The sequence below is a fragment of the Benincasa hispida genome, chromosome 12 (genome assembly GCF_009727055.1).
Source record: "Benincasa hispida cultivar B227 chromosome 12, ASM972705v1, whole genome shotgun sequence".
NCBI lineage: Eukaryota > Viridiplantae > Streptophyta > Magnoliopsida > Cucurbitales > Cucurbitaceae > Benincasa > Benincasa hispida.
This window is the reverse complement of record NC_052360.1, coordinates 21608809-21633281: the sequence shown is the minus strand read 5'-3', so window position 1 is coordinate 21633281 and position 24473 is coordinate 21608809. Positions and strand designations below refer to the sequence as shown.

At 31.6% G+C, this 24473-nt stretch overlaps 2 protein-coding genes across 2 annotated transcripts in view; one reads left to right on the top strand and one right to left on the bottom strand.

The window, feature by feature from the left end:
• Positions 1–8650: 8650 nt before the first annotated feature.
• LOC120092718 (probable fructokinase-7) lies at positions 8651–11699 on the bottom strand. Its single transcript, XM_039050873.1, has 7 exons — positions 11416–11699; positions 10399–10616; positions 10017–10229; positions 9731–9928; positions 9493–9633; positions 9168–9284; positions 8651–9071 (listed from the first exon to the last, which is right to left on the bottom strand). Exons 1-7 carry the CDS (start codon positions 11435–11437, stop codon positions 8934–8936), a joined length of 1047 nt encoding a protein of 348 aa, XP_038906801.1. The 5' UTR covers positions 11438–11699; the 3' UTR covers positions 8651–8933.
• Positions 11700–22827: 11128 nt separating this feature from the next.
• Positions 22828–24473, top strand: part of LOC120092992 (phosphoglucomutase, chloroplastic) — a 32424-nt gene continuing 30778 nt past the window's right edge. The window contains exons 1-5 of the mRNA XM_039051278.1: positions 22828–23278; positions 23608–23673; positions 24030–24074; positions 24170–24262; positions 24349–24401. Coding sequence (XP_038907206.1) covers positions 22865–23278; positions 23608–23673; positions 24030–24074; positions 24170–24262; positions 24349–24401 — 671 coding nt within the window. The 5' untranslated portion in view covers positions 22828–22864. The remainder of the gene's footprint in view (positions 23279–23607; positions 23674–24029; positions 24075–24169; positions 24263–24348; positions 24402–24473) is intronic.

The following is a 24473-nucleotide window of genomic DNA, read 5'->3' as shown; positions in this document are numbered from 1 at the left end:
AGATGCTAAGCAAATAAGATGGAGATGGAGTTGAAAGAAATAGAGAAATGCATTGAAAACAAATTGTATTAATTCCTTAACCACAAAATGTCGAATAATACATTATAAGAAAAGAAAGGAAAATGAAATGACCGGATTGCTTCCAGCGGATGTGCATCAAGGCTACCGGTGGTGCAATGGATAGGCGGTGGAGCTGACTCTCTCGAGATCTAGCTCCGGTCAAAGGCTCCAGTCATCACTCGCAATGGATGAAGGAGGTGAAGAACTCTCAAGCTTCCTCTCATGCATTTTGTCTGGATCGCATGGAAAACCCTGGGTTGCAGGGGTAATCCCCGGACCACAAGGATAATCCCCGAATAAGTTGGAATTCTACTCAACAGCTTCTATTTATAAAGCTTGGATCGCCGACAGTGTTAATGGATTGTTCTAATTCTGACATTCGGCGCGTTAGTCCTTTTCTGAACCTCTGCCGCTAACGGTATGGTAGGTGAAATGTCAGCATCAACTTGTGATTTTCTCGAGGTAAATGCGTTGATGTGTTCATTCCACCAACCTTGCGTTGATCCCATTAGTATGTGTTATCACATAGCCGTAATCATTCAATGACCGCATTCGCTTAATATCATAACTCTACACGATGACCGCGATCGCTTGACGAGCACAACTCTCATGCGATAGACGCATACGGCTGATTATCGCAACATCCATGCGTTGATCGACTCGTTCGCCTTTGCGATAGAGAGTTTCTCCGTATGCAGTCGTCTATACGGTGGTCCGGTTTTCGTGTTTGCGTCCACTTCCTGTATTAGCTACAAAAATAGAACATTGAACGCATAATATCGCATAATAATGGGTTAGCCGAGATGTATCATGTTGAACGACGCAAGCTCACTTTCTCATGAATTCCTAGCATAATTGCTGCATATTCTGTCTAACAACCTTCATAATTCTAAGTAAAAGGCCTAAGATGACATACATTTCTGCATGTCATCAATGGCAATCCAATGAAGTGAAGGGGTGATTCTAGCAGGGGTTTAAAGAAGAGAGTTTTTTAATAGAAGATAGACTACTGGAATGCAAACAGTTTTTGCACATGAAAAACAGAGCAGGTTAGTTAAAGAAAGCTCTGGATCGAATTGTGACATTGTCTTTCTCGTCAAGACAGATGGTGACTTTCTTTGAAGAAGATGGAATTTATTCTTATGTGTATGTCCACTTTACCTGATAAAGAATGTGATGTTAGTGGTCCACAAGTTTGCACGCGGACATTGACTTGGCGGTTATGCATGATGTGTGGTGGAAGTTATGTTGATGGTTGAAGAACTTCCAGGTAAGCCAAGTAAGTGGAAATTACATCATAAATTTCAGCAAGGTTTATCATCATGTGATGAAAAAGGGAAAATCTTGGAATGTGGTATTCTAAGTAGTCTATTCTTCATGATGGAGTGAGCATAATTCTTTGAATTGAGAATTATGATTGTCGGTGAAGACAATAAATTTGGCAAAAGTTGTAGTTTTTTCAGCTTCAAGAAAAGGAATAGACCAATTCTTTTTTGTAAACTTATAACCACTTACGATTGGGTTATCTAGAGAATCTCGGATCAGCGAACTCAGCCCCCCTTGCCTTGCTCAGTAGACCATGACTTTCCAGCAAAGACTACGATTTGGGAGAGACTTCTAAGGTTATGTGCGTCTTGGATAGAGAAAGAGAGATAATATTACTATTTAAATCACTTAACTTCTTATCAATTAATATTCTAATAAAGGTAAAATCTAAATGGCTTTAATAAACTGTTCGAAATTTCAAATAGACCACATGATGATAACAACTATTTTCAACTCCCATCTTAAACAATTTGATCTCAAAAAATCCCAATATTGGTCAGTAAAGGGATTAAATTCCAAAGCGGACGCGATTGATCGTACTGTCTTTGAATTGAGATTGGGAAAATCAAAATTAATTTTTTTTACAGAAACAAAAATAGGCCAAGCATACTGATTTTTCAATCCAGAAAAATCAAGGATGAAGAATGTTACCTTTGAAGAACCAGTAAATCTTCAAGCAATTCCCTCCAAGGTTACGATCAATGCTACTGTAAAAACCCAAGAATTGTATCACCAATCAAAATCCTCGATATACTCAGGACATAAAGAAAAGAAGTGGGTTTTAAAAGAATTCTGGTAGAGAGAGAATTTTCTCTAGACTTTTGTGAGAGGAGAGAGAGAGTACAAGTGCAGGGGGTTTTCTTTTCTATCTTCTGTACTGTGTTTTACGCAAAGGAGGAATAAGAGGGGGAGGAGGAGGGAGTTACGTTGACTTTCCCTCTCCCCACGTCTGCTGAAATAACTCCCTTAATGGGGAATTATTTATTTATTTATATTATATTATATTATATTATATTAATATAAAAATAATAGCAAATGATATTAATATAATGTTTATAATATAGTTAACTAACCATTAATAACCATATTTCATGCATTTATAATCATATTATGATGCAACCTCCTCTTTTAACCTATAGTTTTAATATGAATCAAATTCATATTAAATATTAATCTATAATATAAAACCTATTTAAAATATTTGAATCTTATTCAAATATTTCTCTCACGTATTAATTATAAATCATATCTATAATTATCTATGTATTATAATGCATCAACATGCATTATACATTATATTAATCATATTAATATAATTAATTACTTAAATTCCCATAAATAATTTGAACAATTCAAATTATTCCAAAACAATTATTTCTTGTTTCTATCTTTAGTGAGTTAACAAATAGACCTATTGGACCTACAGATTAGAAACTTTAATGATTCGAGATTAATTAATTAATCAACATTCATTAATTGTCAATCACTCCACTAAAAATCGATAGTTACATTCTTTTCACTGTAGATATATTTCTATGTCCATCAAATATAATCAATCAACAGTTAGTTGACCCTTCACAAATTGCTCGTAACTACAGTTGGGTCAAAATTACCGTTTTACACCTATAGTTACATCTAATTCCTTAAATACCACTAATTTCTCTAATGAATAAACAATTTATGGTCCAACTATAAACTAACCCCTCTCGGGTCAAAGAGAGGGTGGGACCTCATTGTTCAAGATCCAGAATCAACTATTAAGGGAGCAATTTATCTTTTTTCCCTTTCTATGGGAAGGAGTGAATTTCATCTTGTGTAGTTGTATTCCCAGCTCCCTATTCGGACAAATCTCCAAAATGGTAGACATATTGAAATGGCAAAACAGGCCACTCTCACCCATACAATTCATAAGTTTTTCCTTATTGACAGGAGTTCACAACTCACTCAGGATCAAAGTCAAGTTACCTATGGTCATCCTTATGAAAAGCTAGTTTCTTCAAGCAACAGTGTTATACTGAGAAACCAATCATTTCGCGATCCGATCTTATATAAACTCTTTATATGGATAATCCCAATCACATGTCTCCACATGGATCATATTGTTTATAACACTTACAACTCATATAACAATTACAAAGTGGATTGTATCTGTAGTGTCACCAGGATAAGGCACCCAATCTTAACTATATACTGCAGACCTTTTAGGTCATTACTTGAACACAATCTACTTGTATGTTTATCACATACTGTTCAAGTTTCATAAAACGACCTTGGATCTTAGTTTATTAGATTGAGTTAATGCTATCTAAAAGTCAAATAAAATACTTCTTATTTTATTAAATAAATAATTTGTATTTACAAAATTACAAACTACAAAGATAAACGAGATTTAGGATTCTAAATCCAATGGCCAGAACATCTTTCCCCGCCCAACAAATATGAGAAATGGTTTGGAGAGAGATATCAAGTCCAAATTTTCCTAGAGAATTTACATTCACACATGATACGTAGATTCATTGAGTGAATGCTCTATTTATCTTAGGAAAAAAAACCTCTTTAAAGTTTCTCGTAATCATGAGTTTGTATAACCTCATAAAATTTCTTCTACAACATTTCAATATTGTGTGTACGTTTTCATTCATATACTCTTCCTTTATCTGAATGTTACAACAAGGGCTTGTAAGAGAAAGGAAGGAAAGAAGGCTAAACGATCGTTATCAAAGACTAAACGATTGTTGAGAGGTGAAGGCTAAACGATCGTTGAGAAAAGGCTAGACGATCATTGATAGAAGGCTAGATGATCGTTGTCAAATATCTAAACGATCGTTGAAAAAAAGGTAAACGATAGGACAAGCGTCTACACGATAGAGGTGAGAGTGTAGACTGTGGGGTAGGAGATTGCACAATTGGATTGAGCATGTAGACGATGGAAAATACACGATAGGATGTAGATGATCGGGTTGAAAGTGTACACGATAGGATGTAGACGATAGAAGAAATTTGCTATACGATAGGTAGAGAGAATAAACGATAGAGAAAATGGATTAAGACGATCGGTCTTCACGACCGGTATCACTCGTCGTGTAGCGCTATTTATTAAAAAGCCACATGGCAAAGTATCAATGGTCCAACATAACAACTATAAAAGAGAAAATACGCAATTAACCATCAAATAGTGGAACCTGAAGCTGAAGAAGAAAATGCAGAAAAACGAACGGAAAATTTTGTTATTTTCTTTAGTAAACATTGCACTCATTCATCAGAGCTAAGGTGTGATAAATTGATGAGTTGTAAAACAGATGCAAGCCGAGGGTCTTCTAACAAATCACAAAATAATTTTGTACTGCTATTACTCATGCATATGCAAGTGGAGAGTTGTAATAGATTTTCATTCATTGGGTTACTATAATCAATTACATATCATCATATATATTTAATTATTGAAATTGCATAGTTCAACTTGTATAAATCACATGTATTATTAACATTGAATGATAGTTGTTGAAGCATATGTGTTTGATTAAGAATTTAGAGATATAATAATAACTAAGTATATCTTCAACAGCAAAAATAATAATGATAATTTAAAAAAAAAAAAAAAGTATATTCTAAATTGGGCATTAGTCAAATAGAGAGAGACCAATTTAATCTTTGAAATATGTTTTTTGAAACCAAAAAAAGATATAAAATGAATTAAGAAATCATATTTGAGAAACGTTTTATTTTTGAGATGAAATATCCCTTGCATTTAAATTAGGTTTTCAATTAATTTTTAAGATAAAGAATCTTCTAGCATTTGAATTAGATTTTCTCCAAATTTGACACATATATCATATCCTAGTGGCAAAAGCAATCGTGTCCATCAGATTTTACTTACACTTCTTCCATCATCTTTGTTGGCTATTCTTTTGTTGATTTTGGGTCTCCATTCACCTCACTATCATCAACATCACAGCACATTGGTAATTGAAATCTTTGTATTATTAATATTTCTATCGAAATTTTTATATTTTCATAAATACGATATCAACCTCAGAGATTAATCAATATTTTTATTAAATTGAAATTATGAAATATAAAAAAGAATAAAAATTAAAAAAAATAAACAATAAAATGATGCTCATGTGAATTATAATATAAATAATAAACCTTTTAACGTATTTTAAAAGGTACAAAATATTTATTTATTAATTCAAATTTAAATTTTTTTGTCAATTTTCATTGTCATTTTTTTAAAAAAAGAAATCTCAGAGGTTATCCAATTGTGGAGCCTCGAGAGTAAGAGTTAATAAAGTTGAAATTGATGTTTTTTAATCATAGGGTCACTAACTTGTTTTTTAATCATGTTCCACCAATTTGGTTTAAATATGGGTACGTTTGATGCTTGAATTTTCAAAATGTAATCTTTTAATCTCGAAGTTTTTAAGCAAGTTTAAAAGGTTCTTGAACTTTTTTTATTAATTTAAATAAGTTATATGGCATTTTAAATAAGAACAATAGTTTTAAAAGTATATTTTCTTAAATTACCTTTGGACCTTTCATAACTATTCTTAAGAACTTAAGAACTAAAAATGTATATTTTGAAAATTCATTAACCATCACTTATATTCCTAAAAACTTTGAAACTAAAAAATTATCTTTTAAAAACTCAGAGATCAAACACACTTGTTTATTCTTTAGAATTCGTGGCCTAAAAAGATAATTTTCATTTGAATATTTGTTATTCTTTTCCTCACTTTTGATTAATTTTATCCTCTAAAAATATTATGCATGATGTAATAATACTAATGCTTGAGTTTGATCTAAATAAAGAGGAAGTTAATCAACCAAATCAAAAGAAAACTGTTCGTAATGATCTTTCTTAATTTGTTGACATTTAAAAGAGATACCTCATGAACATTGTTAAAATAAATATTGTTCTTCTTATTTGGATATTCGATAGGTTTAAACAATCTTAAATTCTTATTTGTAGATAATTAAATAATTAATTTAATGTGAGAATTTTTCACCAAGAATTAACTATTTAAATATGGATTCATAAGGTAAATAACTATAATTCTATCGTGGAGAAGTAATTATTAGATTTGAAGAGTGCTTCAAAGGCTAAAAACGGTCAAGAAATGTATTTATAGCAATTTTTCAATAACATGAAATCCTCGATTGGTAGTAGTAACTCTATCTCCTAAGATTGTTTCCATCTCTAACCAAGTCCATTTTAAATGTGATTAAGACCCTTAAATATTTTAATAATTGATCGCCAAAATATACCTATGTGGAATTTTTATTTTTCAACTAATGATCCTACTATATTTTCGTCTTCATTTTAACAGGAAAGCTAATAAAATCGTTTTAATACAATTCTAAAGATTAAATGTTAGGATGAAACTTTTGAAATATAATTGAAACTTAACCAATTGAAACCGATCACTTATGTTCTATGTGTACAAAAATTATTCCACCTAGCATAGCTCAACTGGTATAATGTTTATACTATCAACCTTGTGGTTTGAGGTTTGATTTCCCGACCTCGCATTTTAAGTACAATACCTCTTTAAAAAAATTTATTCCACCTACCACGCCAGCTGTCTTCAATTTAACAAAAAGGTATTGACGAAATGGCTATGTCCAAATAAATTTAAGTTTAAGAGTGAAATTAAACTTGTAATATTGTAAAGTATAAAGTATTTTGTAGTCTATTTTCTAGATAAATAAAATTAACTTCTTTGGATGAAAAATGTGCTGTATTTTGTTGAATAGAACAAAAAAGTTCATAGGTAGATCCGCCCTACTGCTCACCATATATTGCTCATCATTCCCTTTCCTTCCTTCTTTTTTCTTTTTTTTAGTTTCTAACTTAAAAATAATAATAATAAAATACATTGCGATAAAAATAAGCAACCTTTTTAAATATAAAAAAAATATTTAAAAAATATCTATATTTTATAACCAAAAGTTCCAAAATATTTTTGAAACTCGGGTTATAAAATGTAAATATTTTTTAAAAAATTTATTTATAACAATTTTCTAGACCCGATAACTTAATGATAATAATAGTAAATATGGTGGATTGGCTACAAAGTTGATGGAGAATATACTAATAATTTATTAATTATTATAATAATAAAAATAGTGGATTCACTTGGAATCTAATACTTTATATATACAGATGGCTGTTATAGAGAATATACGAATTAGAATTGCCTTTTTCGTTTCTCACTTTAAGTTATGTGTGGAGAATGGAACGAATACTTTTGATATCTTTATTTATTTTTATATCTTCATTTATTTATTTATTATAATTTGGTGCAGCCTGTTTGCTGTTGTGTACAACTCGAGTTGTACCTAATAAAAATGTATTATGTGATAATTTTTTTAAATTGAATTTTTTATATTTTATTTTTACTATGTTAAAAAATGGAGATCATTGACTACATCTAATCATTGTCTTTTTATTTTAAGTACAAAAAGAAGTAGAATTCCACCCACCAATCTTTTGATCACTATCACATATTATAAGTTAATGAAGCTATATTTACTTTGACGATGTCTTATATCTATTACATAATATTTGAATCCACTGAATTAAAATTTCATTCGAGGAAAAAAAACTACCAAATTACTAACTACAAATACTTTTCACTTTCATAAAAACATGTTCGAACCGTATGTTTACTTTCACATTCCATCAAAGAGAAAAAAAGGATTGATTTTAATAGACACGAACCTAAAGTACAGTGACTAAAACTTGTAATTTAACCAGATGTTTTTAATGAACCATACAACACTGATCAAATATGATAAATTTATCTTATTTAAACAACAACAATTAGAATGGAGAGTTATAACAAGAAAGTAGCTAGACAGAAAAAGCTGTTAGAGGAAAAAAAAATTAAAAGAGTTGTTAAAGAGAGAAAACAAGAAATGTTAGAAAGAAACAGCTTCAACCCAAATAATGAACAACTTATGTTCTTAAGGGAGAAAAAAAGTGGGTTAAATCACAAATTCGGTCCCCATAATTTGGACAAAGTTAGAATTTAGTCCATATAGTTTAAAATTAGAATTTCACCGCTTATGGTTTGATAAAATTATGGACCATTGATGAGAATTTTATCAAAACATAGGAACTATTTATGAGATTTTATCAAACCATAGGGACTAAATTATAACTTTCACCAAAGTATAAGAACCAAATTTATAATTTAGCCAAAAAAGTGGTATTTAAAACTGAAATATATGGAGAGATTTTGTTGCAGTAAAACTGAAATGAATCAATAGTGAATTGAGAGATTGTTCTAATAACTACAATTTGTGTCCAACAATATACATTTATAACACTTACAACCCAAACAGTGAACCTATGCTCTCTTAAGATCACTGTTAGAGAAACAGGAAAGATATAGCATTTATTAGAAGACAAGGTTGCTGTGGGCATAACACTATATAAAATTGAGCTCAAAGCTCTCTCAACCAGCCAGAAAGGAAACTCATATTACATTAGCCTAAATCCTAATTGCAACAAAGGCAGCTAAAAAGATTTTTTTTTTTTATCATACAGTGGTGACATTGGACAACATTTTTTGGACGGCTTCTTTCGTCGGTAGAGCAGGAATGGCTCCTCTCTCCATCACGGTGATGGCACCGCAGGCATTTGCAAAGCGTAGTGCATCTTGTAGCCGTTGCTCGTCCTGCCAAAAGGAAATTCTTCCATGTAAATTAAGAAACAGTATATATACAGGAGTAACAGAGATCATGTTGTTGCATTAGGAAGGAACATATGGAACCTGAAAAATGCTCAAGTCCGAAGCTATCCTGAACAATATCCCACTTACAAATGCATCGCCAGCTCCGGTCGTGTCAACAGGTTTAGCTTTGATACCAGCAACCCTGCCTCGGAATTTCTGTATAGGACATTGTCATATGATGTTACTCAAAGAAATAGAGTCTTCGTAGAAGGTTCTGAGTTCAAGCTTGTACAATATTAGTTCCCTTTCACTTTCTTGTACTTATGATCCCACAAGAAAAGAAAAGTGTTGGAAATATAGTAAAGACCACGTGCTATCAGTTTATTGATGATTTAACAATGAGTATCGACAACACGATGCTTACTCGAGTGTAATATCTACAGCCTTGCGACCCTTCGGTCACAATTAAAAGCTTGAAATTCGGACGAAAAAGCTTTTTCAACACCACATTATCATCATAGGGATCATCTCCACCAGTCAAGAAAGTAATTTCATCCTCACTTATCTGCATAGATTTAAAAGAGAAAATGAAAAGAACGCTACACAATTTTCACACTTCTAACTGTGAAGGCACCAAAATGCTTCGTGATCAGACACTATACCTTAACAATGTCAGCTTGATCCCAGATGCTCATTATGCCATCCCGAGCAGCTTCCGGTGAAGGCCACAATGGCAACCTCAAGTTGGGATCATAAGAGAGGAGGCAGCCAGAGTTTTTTGCAAGTTTCAGTGCAGCTAGATGTGCTGATTTGCTTGGTTCATCAATCAAACTAATTGATCCATAATGAAAGATCTTTGCCTGAACCGAAGCGAATTCCAAATGGCAAAAAGTATCAGCAAAGAAGCATAGAACATGTTTGATCTCTTGATAAGAAAATGAGACTTGCCTGCTCAATAACTTTAACCTCAAGTTCTCGTTCAGTGAGAAGCATATCAGCGCTTGGATGGCGGAAGAAAAGAAATTCCCGTTCGCCATCTGCTCGAAGCGTGACGAACGCCAGAGCTGTCCTTGCATTTGGGTCAAACCGCACTCCAGAACAGTCTACATTGTTTTGTTTCAAAATGTCTACCAACATATATCCAAACTCATCATCACCTACCTATAACACAAGGGGAAAAGTTGACATTTCTTCTTCCCAATACTGATGGAAAGAAGATGTTTTCTTGACACAAATAAAAAATGGAGCCAACCCCTCTTCTAACAATAAAAAACATTCAATGATTCAACAGTCTGATTAAATGGGAAGATTTAAGTTAGTGAAAATGAACCTTGCCAATGAAAGCTGAGGAGCCACCAAGCCTTGAAATGCCAACAGCCACATTAGCAGGAGCACCACCAGGGGCTTTCTTGAAAGCAGGAGCTTCAGCAAGGGAAACTCCACCAACTGTTGGCACAAAATCTATCAAAACTTCCCCAAAACAAACCACAGGGGAATTATTAACCTGCAATTTTCCTTCAAATCCTGAGGAAAGATCCTTAATATCACCTGTAAAAGCCCAATCCAATCTCCTTGAGATCAACGGTCAAAAAGAAATTTCAGAATTTGGAGCATAAATCATCTCATGTTTAAAACAACTTCATATATTCCTTCATCATTTGTTCAACATCTCATATTTTCCTCAAATCTTTTGGTTCACAAGTCATAAAACAGAACATAGATAGTCAGAGTAATTTTTCTTTTTATGCCAACCAACAATTATGAAATCAAACTCAAAACAATCTCCCAGAATACGAATCAGAAATTCTCCCATTATCTTCTTCTTTCCACAACTATTTGTAATCTCCACCACCGACAAGGACACAAAACATTGAATTTGAGAACAGAGAGAATCAAAAGCAACAACACAAAAAGCAAAGAGGAAAAGAAAAAGATTGTTAAAAAATCATAACCATGAAATAATCAACAGCAAACTAATCTTATTATATCTTCAAACCTTAAAAAAACAAATCAAAGAAAACCCACTAAGAATCAGACAAGTAGAACGAACACAATGTCGAGAAATCCAATGAGGAGGAACAAAACAAAAAAACGGCTCACAAAAGAACCCACAACAAAGATTCAAAGATTGAATCCCAAACGAAAATGAGAAATGATGCAGACCCAAATCAAGTCGAGAAACAGAGTGCAATGAGGGATCAAAGAATAGGGAAAACGACACCGTTTTGAGCTGTAACCAAAAGAGTGAATCGAGAAATGAAGTATTAAAGTATTAAAGTAGAAGTGAAGAGTGGGAAACAAAAGACCCAGAAAACTAATGAAAAGGGATGAAATCGAAAAAACGTACCAGGAGTTAGAGAAATGGCCATTGTGATTGTTTATTGAGAGATTGATGGAAGGAGAATGAAAAGAAGAGTGCAACAAGAATTGCACCAAGAAGTAATACAGAGAAAGAGAGAGATTTTGGTTTGGTGGGATGTGGGTGTGAAATTTGGAAAAAGGAGAAATGGGAGAAGATTAAGGGAAATGGTTAAGAAGGGGGAAGGTGATGACTGAAATCTTGACAGAAGTAGAAGAATCATTGGGCACCCACAGATAAAATTTAACCCCCAGAATTCTTCTTCATTTACTTTCTTCTTCATTTTTCTTTTCTTTTCTTTTCTTTTCTTTTCATGTAGCTACACGGGCTTTCTATGTTGCTTCCTTCCTTTTGTTTTTTTGTTTCTTTTCTTCTGATTATTACAATGCCATCGATCGATATTAAAGAATAATCCAAACTTTTGAAATAATTTTTATGTCTTATGTTTAAATTTATGAAAGATTTATAAAAAAAAAATTTAATATAGATGACAATTTTGTATCTAAATTTTAGTTGCAGCTTGGACTCTATATCTTTGTGGTTATAAACTATGAAGGCTCAATTTTGGTACATTTTTTTATTCAATAAAAAAATTTTATTCTTGAATTTCTCGTGAAAATTATTAAATTGTTACAAATTCACGGTATAGACTAGTAATGAAATTATTATATACCAAAGTTTATAAACTAAACTGTTATAAAGTATGAAATATAAAGGCTAAAATGTAATATATTCAAATTTATGGACTAAATTATTTTTTTATAAAAGTTCAAAAAATAATCCATATTGACAAAAGGATAAAAAATATTCAAATTAACAATAAATAAATAAATACATAGCAAATTTTTCAAAAAAAAAAAATTTTTTTTTTTTAGTAGTATGTAATATTTTGATAATATTTTCATTATTTTTCATTAGTTTAGTCAATTCACCTTTTAAACTAATATTAACTTCATGAATATATAGAAATGTTACTATTTACACAAAATTAATGTTGTAATTAAAGTTTGATTGTCAACTTGAATGTACTCAACTTGTATAAGATAATCAACTCTTGACCGAAAAGTCTAGATGATTTTGTTATAAACTTCCAAAAAAAAATTGTGTTTAATAGGCTTTTCAAGAGTAAAAAGTGTCTAATAAATATTGATAAAATATATGATGTGTTGAGAATAAATTATCAATTTTAATATTGAATTTAAAATGTGTTTAATAATAAAGCTTGAATTTTTTTTTTTAAAAAAAAACATTAGATTAGATAAAACACTAAAAGTTTAATGACTTATATGAATTCAACTTGAACTTAACATTAATGCAAATATTTTGGATCAAAGAGGTCAAGTGTTTGCTCAGCCAATATGGACCAAAGCGGATACAATCAGAGGGAAATATTTGTTTTGAAGAGATGTTTGCCATTTTTGGTAATCAAGCAAACATACAAATTAAGAGAACCAATAACGTAAAAAGCTCAACTTTTTGCAAATCTCTTTATAAAATGATTAATAAATCATAAACTAAAGTAAAAACAGAGTGATCAATCTCAAATCAACGCAAGCAGAGTGGTCATCGATCACAAACCCTAAACTTAGTGGTCACAACCTCATAATCCTAATCTAAGCTATTGCTAATATACTTTGAGGGAGTGTTCGAGGCTCATGGTCAACCAAATATATGAGTGGCAAAATTATAGATAAAGGAGGTCTAATTGCAAGCATACACTATCGATGAGTAATAATCTCAGAGTACTCCAAGTATCAAATCCCACAAGACTAGGTCGACTTTTAAATTGATTATGACTATGGACCAATAAAACTAAGGTAACCAAGGAAACGTTGTGATAAGTGAGAAAGTAACTTTAAAGCAGTAAACAATGATGGATGGACAGGGGCAAACTGCTGAAAATATTTACAAATAATAGCAAGATGTCACATTCTAAAATTATATATAGAGGAGGTTGATAACTTGTAGAAATACGAGTTATTTATACTGCCTCATTCAGATATTGCAGCCAAAAGAGAGAAAATATGCGTCGATAGTATGAAAATTAGCTAAGAAATACAATAATTCTAAATTATCGTCAATACACCCACTAACACCATTGAGATGGTAGAAAAGGATATTTCGAGTCTGTTTTGCAGGAAATCCAATCACCGTATGTGTTCATAGCTCAAGAGAAAAAGATTTAACACATCTACGTCGCTTTGGGCCCATCATTCAGGAATGAATGGACGATCAACGCAATGACTGCGCATACGACAGTCGATCCAGAGCTGAACTTCAACTGCATGCGATAATAAAAACAACACCACATGCGAGCATATAATCGAAAGGTGCAAATGAGCAAGGCAAACACGGAGGATTGTGACACGTGTACAATTAACTGTTTTGCATATTCAACGGACTGATTGCATAACATAAGGAATATTTATTCCACCATTTTCAGACTTTCCATAACAATAAAGTGGGGACCACACAAGTCAGAGATTCAAAGCCTTCAACCTATAAATACCCTTAAAGAATTCACTGAAAAATATACTTGATACGGGGGACAATTGATACAAGGCTATTGAGAGAGATACTAATCTGAGTGCTGATCGAAGAAGATCCGGGAAGAAAAGAGACGAAGCTGAGAGGTGAGTCTCAGGACGAATCATTCCAAATCCCCGTCGAGAAGCTCTGTACTTAGATCCCCTCTACCGGTTGAGCAAGCCTGAGAGGGAAGCTCATCCGTCCATTCACTCCATCTACGCTGGCAAGCAATCTCTCCATCCAGATCAGTGTCAAAACATTGGCACTCTTCTGTATCTGTTTCTAACTCTTATTTATCCATTGTATTTCATCTTATTAGTCTAAATCATTCACAACCATGTATCGGACACTTGATTTTATAATTAATTGTCATGATCATTCTCATTCCACATTTCTGTCTATTTCCGTTCCTCCATTAATCGTTTCCTCCACGATATTTTCTTAATCCCTTGGTGATTGATATGACTTAAACAAGTACTTAATCTGTGCTAAAGAAATAAAGATGTTTAGCTAAAGCATGCTAGACGGCATCTTCACCTATGAGAGTAGAAATGAAGATGTCATTCTGATCTGTCGAGAGAAGGTTAGAATAATGCGTTAACTAAAATAAGAAGTACTTCCAGAGATGGAAGTAACCTTGCGTTCATTACGTTAATCCCTATTTTTACCACAGAGATGTGGGAAATGAGGTCGATCACCGAGAGGTGTACGCCAAAGGAAAGTGGTCATACTTATATCTTTAACGCAATTAAGAAACTTACGTTGTTTATATTAATTATCTTTTCTCTTTCTATTTCACACATAAGCCTTGCCACTGCCTAACACGATCTTTGTATATCCTTCACAGTCAGTCTCAACCTCGGTATCTTGTATCATGAAACCTGTATCTTGTATCATCTTAGCTTAGGTTTATTTTATCATACTTTACTTTTACCGCAATTTACTTTATTATCGCATTTTTATTGGTTATCTTTACTTTATTGCACAATTTATTTTATCACATATACAAACAACACCTTTTTATAAATTGAAAAACCCCTAGTCGCATATATCACAAATATAACACAATTAACCTAAAACAATCCCTGTGTTCGACCTCGAATCACACCGAGAAACTTGCGGGGAAATTATAATTGGTTTCAACACAAGGAAACTTGTGACAATGCATAGTATACTATAAGATTCTCACGAATAACTCATGTCTAGAAGTAGTATCGCATAAATCAAGTGTGTCTGAATAAGTATAACACAGCATCCACATTCCATTCCCATTCCAAGTCATTGAGTTTATGGTAACATGAGCTCATATGATCCATCATTCATCACAATCCAAATGCCTATTTAGAATCACCGCATCTTAAGCGTTGTATGGCATCATCGCATTAATGTGCCGTTATCAGAGGTCTAATTGTAAGCATACACTATCGATGAGTAGTAATCTCGGTACTCCACGTATCAAATCCCACATGACTAGGTCAACTTTTAAATTTATTATGACTATGGACCAATAAAACTAAGGTAACCAAGGAAAATGTGTGGTAAGTGAGAAATAACTTAAACAATGATGGATGGACAGGGAAAAACTGCTGAAAATATTTACAAATAATGGCAAGATGTCACAATCTATCTTTGTCAATCGCAGATAGGTTGTGATATCTTACTATATTTATAAGTATTTTGCTTCATTTTTCTATATTTGAAAATATCCCTAAAAAAATTTTGTTTTTGCATTATTTTGGTCAATTCTTTTGGCTTGATCTTCAAAGTTGAAAGTGATTAGCCTTTGAGTTTTCTTATCTTCAAAGCGTCTTTAGTCTTCAAGAAGACTTAAATCTTTAAAGATGTGTTTAAGGCAATGACTATCCTAAGACTATAATAATCTTCTCTTGCTACAGTAAATACTATTTTGTATTCTTCAATTAGCTACAATTAACACTATTTCAAAACTCTCATTTGCTACCGTTTTTACTATTTTTCATTCATCATTTATTTTTTTGCTACAGTGTTTACTATTTCTTTCTCGAACTAAAAAAGTTTACACTTCAAACACATACTATTATAACCAAACTAAAATAATCTATACCCCAAACACAAAATATATATATATTTTTTAGAATAGGCGATATTATTATACAACAACAAGGGGGATCCCATAGCTCGAGATCAAGGCATCAAAGCAACAAAGCACAAGCAAAGACAGTGCAACAAAACCAAAACAAAGTCAACAAGATAAGACCATAACAAAACCAACATATAAACACAAACTTGCAAATCACCAGGGAGAAAGCCAGAGAAATGAATCCAAAACCCCACAAACTAGGGATAACAGCAAAACAAAGAACAACGTAAAGTTCAAAAAGAAAAAACATTTGTAACCATATTAGATAAGACCAAAAAGGTCAACCCATCAAGAAGTAGCACGAGTACGAACTATAGAGATCGGTGAACCAGAGATGACACCGACCTTAATCGACCTCCATGAAGCCGTCGATTATGCTCCTGCCAGATGTAGTATATGAAAGCATATCAGAAAACACAAAACAACTTACTACGCACCCCCTTACCCGACCCCACTCGACACAACTAACTCAACTCTACATCCCAACCTACCACTCGATGCGACGAACCCAACTGACGCAACACCTCATACCACACCTCTCTCCCAAACCCATACTAAAAAAATAAATGCTCTCGTGACTCCACACTTCCCCCACACATAAGAAACCCCCTCCTCTGACAACACACCCCAACTCCTCAACCAATCTCGTGTACCAAACTTGCCCCTCACAGCTAACCATGCACAGAAGGAGTGGCGCGGAATACCACCTCTCACCCACAAAATACCAGCCTAAGACACCTTAAGATGACGAGGACACAAATTCTCCCACGCACTAGCGATAGAAAACCGACCACTAGCATCCGACACCCAAACCCAATAATCCTCGCCCCTCACCTTGGGTTTAGAGATGTCCAATTTCACCACGGGGACGAGACCCCACCCCGAACAGGGCGGGGAATGGGGGAGGAAGTGGGGGGAAAAATTTCTCGTGAACTAAAACGAGGACGGGAAGGGAATGCATTCCCCATCCCCGCCCTCAGCCCCGCTCGCCCCGATAGCTTTTACATATATATTTAGTATAATTATCTAATGTTATGTTATTATTATTATATATAAAATATACATTTAAATTCAAATTTGATTATTTATTGGGAAATATAATGAATATTGTTTAAATTGAATGTTTAAATTTAGATTATATATGTGAATAATTTGATTTATATTTATTTCTTTCTACTAAAAAATTAATTAGATTTTAGGTCAAAATTTGAGTAATTTATCTTTAAATTCAAATTTTCATATAAAACTAAACATAATAAACAATTTAGTGATAAAATTAATTATTTAATTAAAATTTGTTCACATTAATTATTTAAATTAATTGGTTTTTTACAAAAAAAAAAAAAAAAAAAAGGTAACGGGAAAAATTCCCTGCAGGGAATCCCCGCCGTGGAAAATTTCACGGGATGGGAATGAAATGGGAGCGGAGACGGGGATGGAAATAGCATCCCCAGTCTGACTCTGCCCTGTGAACATCTCTACGGCTAGGCTCCACTGCCTGAATAAGACCCCAAATCTCAAGCAGCTCCAAAGACATTGTGGCCCACCTCCAACTCCCTTACCATCCATGAATTCTGACAATCGCGCCTCCAAACTACTCCCTACATCATAAACCACACGAAACCCGTATGAATCCAAAATCATGCCCCCGATAGCCAAGGATCCCACCAAACAAAATAAGACCGACCATCGCCAACCATCAAACGAACTAGATGCTTGAATCTGTCTCTACTTCGTAGGATAACCCTCAAGCACCAAGACCTCCCAACCTCACTCCGAACAGTTCAACTCCTTATCCCAAATGTCCCTTAAAAATATCAAAGAGTATTCGATCTTCAAAAGTTTCATATAATATTTTGAAAGCGGAGGAAAAATTGTTCCATCTATAGAGCTTTCCATAACACTGTGTGGGCTTTAGGTTTGATGTCTTTTGGGCTTTTAAGCCTAACCATTTTTATTTTGTGAAAATAGATCACTGATGATGACTCTATTTCTTTTTTCCTTTTCTTTTATACATATTCAATTCAAATATAAATTTTGTTGTAGGGTTGTTTATAAGTATTTTATTAACATTAAGTGTAATAATTAAATGTAGAAATCTGTAAAATATATTTTTTTATTTATTGAGATAATATTTCAAATGAGTGTTAAGAATTTAAAAAATATGTATGTAGTTGAATAATGAAACAAAAAGTTAAGGATAAAAAAGCAAAAACAAAAATGATAACAAAAAAAACCCATAAAAATGCATGCTTTTTAAGGTTAAAAAATTTAACCAAATATCTATAACTAAACAAATTCAACTATGTATTTCAAACATAGATTTCATAAACCAACTTAACTCAATTCTACACCTTAAACTAGGGGTGTACATAAAAGCACCGAAACCCGACCCAGTTAAGGTCGGTCGGCCGGGCCTAGGGGGTTGATTGGTTGGTTTTCAATTTTTCTTAAAAAAAAAAATTTGAAAACCGACAGATTGACTGACATGTGTGTGTATATAATATATATATATATTTTTTATTTTATTTTTTTAAAAAAATAAGTATAAAAGCAAGTCCATTACCACCAACCCAAGCTCAAGCCTGCTATTTTAATATTGATCTATTATTATTTTTTATGTTGTCTAATTTTAAACCATTACATGATTTATTTAAATTTTTTCATAAAAAAATGATTGATTTAAAATTTAAAAAGTTACTAATTTTATTAACACAACAACAACACATTATCAATTCATATTTCTTTTCATTCACCTTAACTCCTCTTAAAAAAAACCAAACCGACCGACCGATGTACGGGCGAATTTCACATTTTCTGGAACGCTTTTTGGTGCCAGTTTTCTCCCAAAACCGATATTGATCGACCGATGTGCAACCCTACCTCAAACACATACAATTGCTAACAACTTAGCACCCACCAAACACATCTCTAGTGATTTCAATTCTAAAATTTGGTTTTTTTTGAAAAAAAAAAAGGAAAAAGAAAAAAAACTTCAATTTGATGGTAATTATATATTTTTTCAACGTGTATTTTTAAAATTTAAAACTTTGTAATTTTTTCATCATATATGGAGAATACAACCTTTTACATGCCATTTCAACGTGAGTTGTATTGGACGAGAATAAATATTTAATGTATAGATTTAAATACCTATAGGTAATAAATATTTGAAATTGGTTAAATGGGGAACTAATCCTTGGGAATTAAATGCATGTTTTTTTAATCAAATGAATTAAATGTAGGTTTGTTTTGTAAGTTTTGTTCTAAAGAACTAAGGTAATTAACTACTTTTTTTTTAAACTCTAAAAGAAAAACTGCCTTTTTTTAAAAATTTTTATTTAAGGTACTTAGCTACGATGTTTTATATACTTTTAATATTTTGATAGGGTTATAAATTAATCTACTTTCTATAAAAATGGCTGAAATTTTTTTCCACATTTAATAAAATTTTATTTGATCTTTATGTGGCTTTCCATAACCAAATAAAACAACAATTTCTCTTTGAGTAAAACAAAACCACAATTTATACAATAATTAAATGCGATCATATATAAAGAAAAATCTTGATCACGGTAAGGTAATTATGAATTTCCAGACTTATTTTTTAAAATTTAATGTCCAGATTCTTTAATTTAAGGGGAAAAAAAAAACGGTTTGTGACTGGAACTTTTTCCTAATCAAACAATATTCACAATCACACCCATATTCCTTTTTTTTCTTCTTCTTTTTGAGCCAACATATTCCTTCTTTTGAAACCATTGAAATTTAATTGTTTTTAATCAGTATCCAGAAAAAGAAAAAATAAATCCTACCCTTTTCACTAGACTCATGACATAAACATATATCTAAACACACAATAATGATATAGATAATTCATGTGACGTAATCTGTGAACTTTAATGATTTGTGAAATTAATAGATCTTTAAGATAAAGTATGAAATATTATCAATTTTGAACATAATTCAATTAATTTAAGATGTAGGCTCTCTAGTTCAAGAGATTAGAGATTTAAACTTCTTGCTCTACGCGGTTTTCTTAGAGTTTAACAAGTGGAGATGATATGATGGAGTCAAATATTTGACTCCGTTTGTTAACCGTTTTGTTTTTTATCTTTGGATTTTGAAAATAAAGCATATAGATACTATTTTCATCTTTTAGTTTTTATGTTTTGTTATCAACATTATAGAAGTGTTTGCCACATTTGAAAACTAAATAAAAAATAGTTTTCAAAAACATGTGTTTTTGTTTTTGGAAACTAATTAAGAATTCAACTGTTTACTTAGGCAAAAATAGTATTCAAATAGTTTAAACTATGTGCATTCTACGTAAGTCATCTAACTTTTTTAATTATTTCATATATTTTTTAAGTATAATAATTAAAATTAAAATATTTTTGTTATGATATATTTTTTTAGGATTATTTTCAAATATAAGAAAATAAACTAACTTATTTATAAATATAGTAAAATATTACTATTTATCGGTGATTGACAGTGACATTTTACTATATTTAAAAATATTTTATATAGTTTTGTCATTTAAAATAATTACTCTTTGTCATTTAAAATAATTACTCTTACTTTTAGTATTTATTTTAATATTTAAAAAAAATTAATTAAAATAATAGAGTTTAATTGAGATACTTATGTATTGTTGACTCTGAGAACTTCTTCGTGGTATAAAAAAAATTTCATCCCAGAGCATTCAATATTTCACTTTAAAAAAATGAACATTTTTAATTATTATAAATATTTAAAATAAGTACTCGTACAGTCGTACTTTAAAATTATAATTATATAACTGTATTTTCTCGTTTATTTTTGTTAATTAATTACTTTAACTAATTAAATCGTTACAATCACTTTTTGAAAATCTATAGAACTTTTACACTTTTTAAGATGGTTTGAAAAATTGCAATTCATTTTTTATTTTAATTGAATTAATTTAATTTTTTTACCTTAAAAAAAAATCTACTTGACCTTTACGGTCTTCAAGATGATTAAGAAAAATGTTATTCAGTGATTTTTACTCTTAACTATAATCCATTAAAAAATGAAGGTTAAAAGAATCGGGGATAAAATAAGTATAAATTAAAAAGTAAAGGGTAAAATAGACGTATAAAAATCCTCTTCTAACAATTATTTTTTTTTTAGTTGAATGTAAAATAAGAAATTTGAACCTCTAACAATATAGGATTTACTTAGTTTTTATAATGATTCATATGTTTTTTTTTTAATTATAAGGAGTAGATTGATGTAGCGTAGGTTAACAAGAAAAATGGAATTAAAAATCTCTATTTATATATACATATAAAGGTGATCTAACTTGATTTTTTAAAAGTTCCATCATATAAGAATAGAGATCATAAATTTTGAGATTTTGATCAAAAATATTTATATCAATGAGTTGAGATATGTAACTTTCTAAAAAAGTTCGAGTTATATATAAATTAGTATCATTAAGATTAATGACTTACTTTGCATTTTGAATACCAATAATTTTTATTCAAAATTTGTCCTCAACTACGAGGAATATTTATTCTAAGAAAGTAACATGACTACCTCAAATAATTGTAGGATGTAAGTTAAAAAAATGGGAGGATTTAATCAATTATTCACTACAAATTTGAGATATTATCTTTTATTCTTAACAGGATTTTAATATTTTGGTCCTTATACTTTAGATTTTGTTTCATTTTAATTATCGTACTTTCAAATATTTTATTTTGTTCCCAACACATAGTCTCATTCCTTATTTACAAATTGTTATTATTATTATTTAACTAATTTTAATAATTTAAAGTTTATCTGAAAGTATGCCAATTAAAATAAAACAAAATCTTTTTATATAAAAAAATAATCCAAAGTAAAGGATGATATTTTAATTTTACGATAATTACAAGAGTAACACTTTTAGGGTAGATAATTAAGTGTGTAACAAAATCTATTATTGATATACTCCACAATCTAATCTATTTAGTCTATCATGGTTAGACATTAAGAGCTATATTTAATTTTTTACTATATTTACAATTTTATTTATATTGTGTGATATTTGCTGATACTCTTACCACTGTTTTAGTCGAGTTATTTTTAGTACAAATTGGGGGTTGAGGGATTTAAACCACAGATTTATGGATCCTCAACACATATAGGTGTGAGTCGAGCTAAACTCTCGTTGGCATTTTAGCTAAGTTATTTATATATAGGAAAAAAAATAATTTTTTGATCCCTAGGTTTTGGATCTAATTTTTATTTGGTCTTTAGGTTTCAAAATATTACACATTTAGTTATTAAATTTTGAGGTTTCAATTTAGTCTTTAAGTTTCAAAATATTACAGTTTTACCCATAAAGTCTCGTTTCAATTTGATCCATAGATTTCAAGATTTATATTTTGAACAATGATTTTGTTTTTTACTAAACACTCACTTTCCATCTTTATTGTTAATGTATCTTAAGAAATTTAATTACTTAAGTTTCATTATTTTTCATCAATTTTAAAATTAAATTTAAATTTTCATCTTATAATTATTTTAAATTAATTAATAAACTTGAAATTAAGTATTTAATAAAAAATTAAATCGATGTTAAAAATATAAATATTGAAATATAGGAATGAAATGAAGACAAAATTTAAATTTTAAAGATAAAATTGTAATATTTTAAAGTTTGAAGGAGTAAATTGAAATAAGTTAAGGAAGGGTATATTTGGTTAAATGGTGCAAAAGAGTAGAAAGTTTCAGCCGGCAACAGTATCGGTAAGCGTATCCAAAAAGAGAAAGTGCATGTGTGGCAGAACACGGATCTGTTCAAGTCCCAACTCCTCCAAGGCCCCACTTATTTCCCTTTCCATTTCTCGGATTCACCATTTCTCTTCTCTCAACGGTTCTTCTTCTTCTTCTTCTTCTTCTTCTTCCAAATCTCTCTCTCATTCTCAGCCATTATCCTCTTCAATGGCTTCTCCCTCTCTTCGTCTCCACAATCTCCTCCTCTCTTCCCCGCTCAGACCGCGATCATCGTTCCCACTTTCTTCCGGTGGAGCTTCGTTTCCACCAATTCCTTCTTCTACGCCTTTCATTTCCCCTCCGCTTCTCCTCTCCTCCCCTACAATTCCCTCTCACTCTCTCGCCGTCAAGGCCGCTTCGTCTTCTTCCTCCTCTTCCTCTCCTTCACTTGTTGCAGAGTCTCAAGGTCTCAAGGTAACTATGCCGCTGCCCTCTTATTCCTTCTCTTTCTGATTCTGCGCTTATTCTTTGTTTTTGTTTTCATTACCGAATTCTGTGATTTGGATTGTTATCATTCTCATTTTTAGGTTGCTGGATGAGCAGAATTTCTTTTTTTTCATCGATTGTGTACTGTGTTTGTGTTTCGCATTGTTGTTTATGTTGATTACATTATGTGTATATTGGATTTTCAGATTGATTTGATACATTATGTGTATATTGGATTTTCAGATTGATTTGATACATTATGTGTATATTGGATTTTTAGATTGATTTGATACATTATGTGTATATTGGAATTTCAGATTGATTTGATTCCGACCAAGCTGATTGAAGGCCAGAAAACTGGAACCAGTGGTCTCCGGAAGAAGGTGCTTTTCATTTTATATTGTTCTGATATTTTTTGGGATATTCATATTTGAATTTCGAGTAATTAGTGATTAGGGGATAATGGCATTCTATATAATGTATTTATGTATGAGCATAGGAAGTTTCTAATATGAAGCTAGTTCGCTAATGGATTGATAATGTGGATGAACTTCTGGCATCTGGTGTGGTTGTTCAACATTGGGAAAACTGCTTTAAACGAGCCATTGCTGTTCTTGTTTTAAAATTAAGTCTTGAAGTGCTTATTAAATTTATCCCCGTTCTTTATCATTTTTCTTGGGATTTTGGTGGCACCGATGCCTTTGCAACTCACTTTTTGTTAATCGACATGGCTTTCTAGGTGAAAGTATTTCAGCAGGAGAATTACCTTGCCAATTGGATCCAGGTTTGGTTGTTTGCATTCTATGGGCAATGTTAATAATCTATGTGATCTCAGCATGAGTTTGAAGCTTGTGTTACATGAGCATTTTGTATCTGCAGGCATTGTTCAATTCCTTGCCACCAGAGGATTACAAAAATGGGCTGTTGGTTTTAGGAGGCGATGGTCGCTATTTTAATAAAGAAGCCGCACAGGTCTCTTCTAGAGCTTTTATTTTTGCTTAATTCAGTAGTCTAGTTTCCTTAGAACTCTTCAACGAATTTTTGCAGATGTTTTGCAGATTATCATCAAAATTGCTGCTGGAAATGGTGTTGGGAAAATATTGGTCGGACAGTAAGTTGGTTTACCCTGGACTAATTTTCAAATACTCTGGCCTTTCCCTCATACTTTAAAGTTATTTATTGA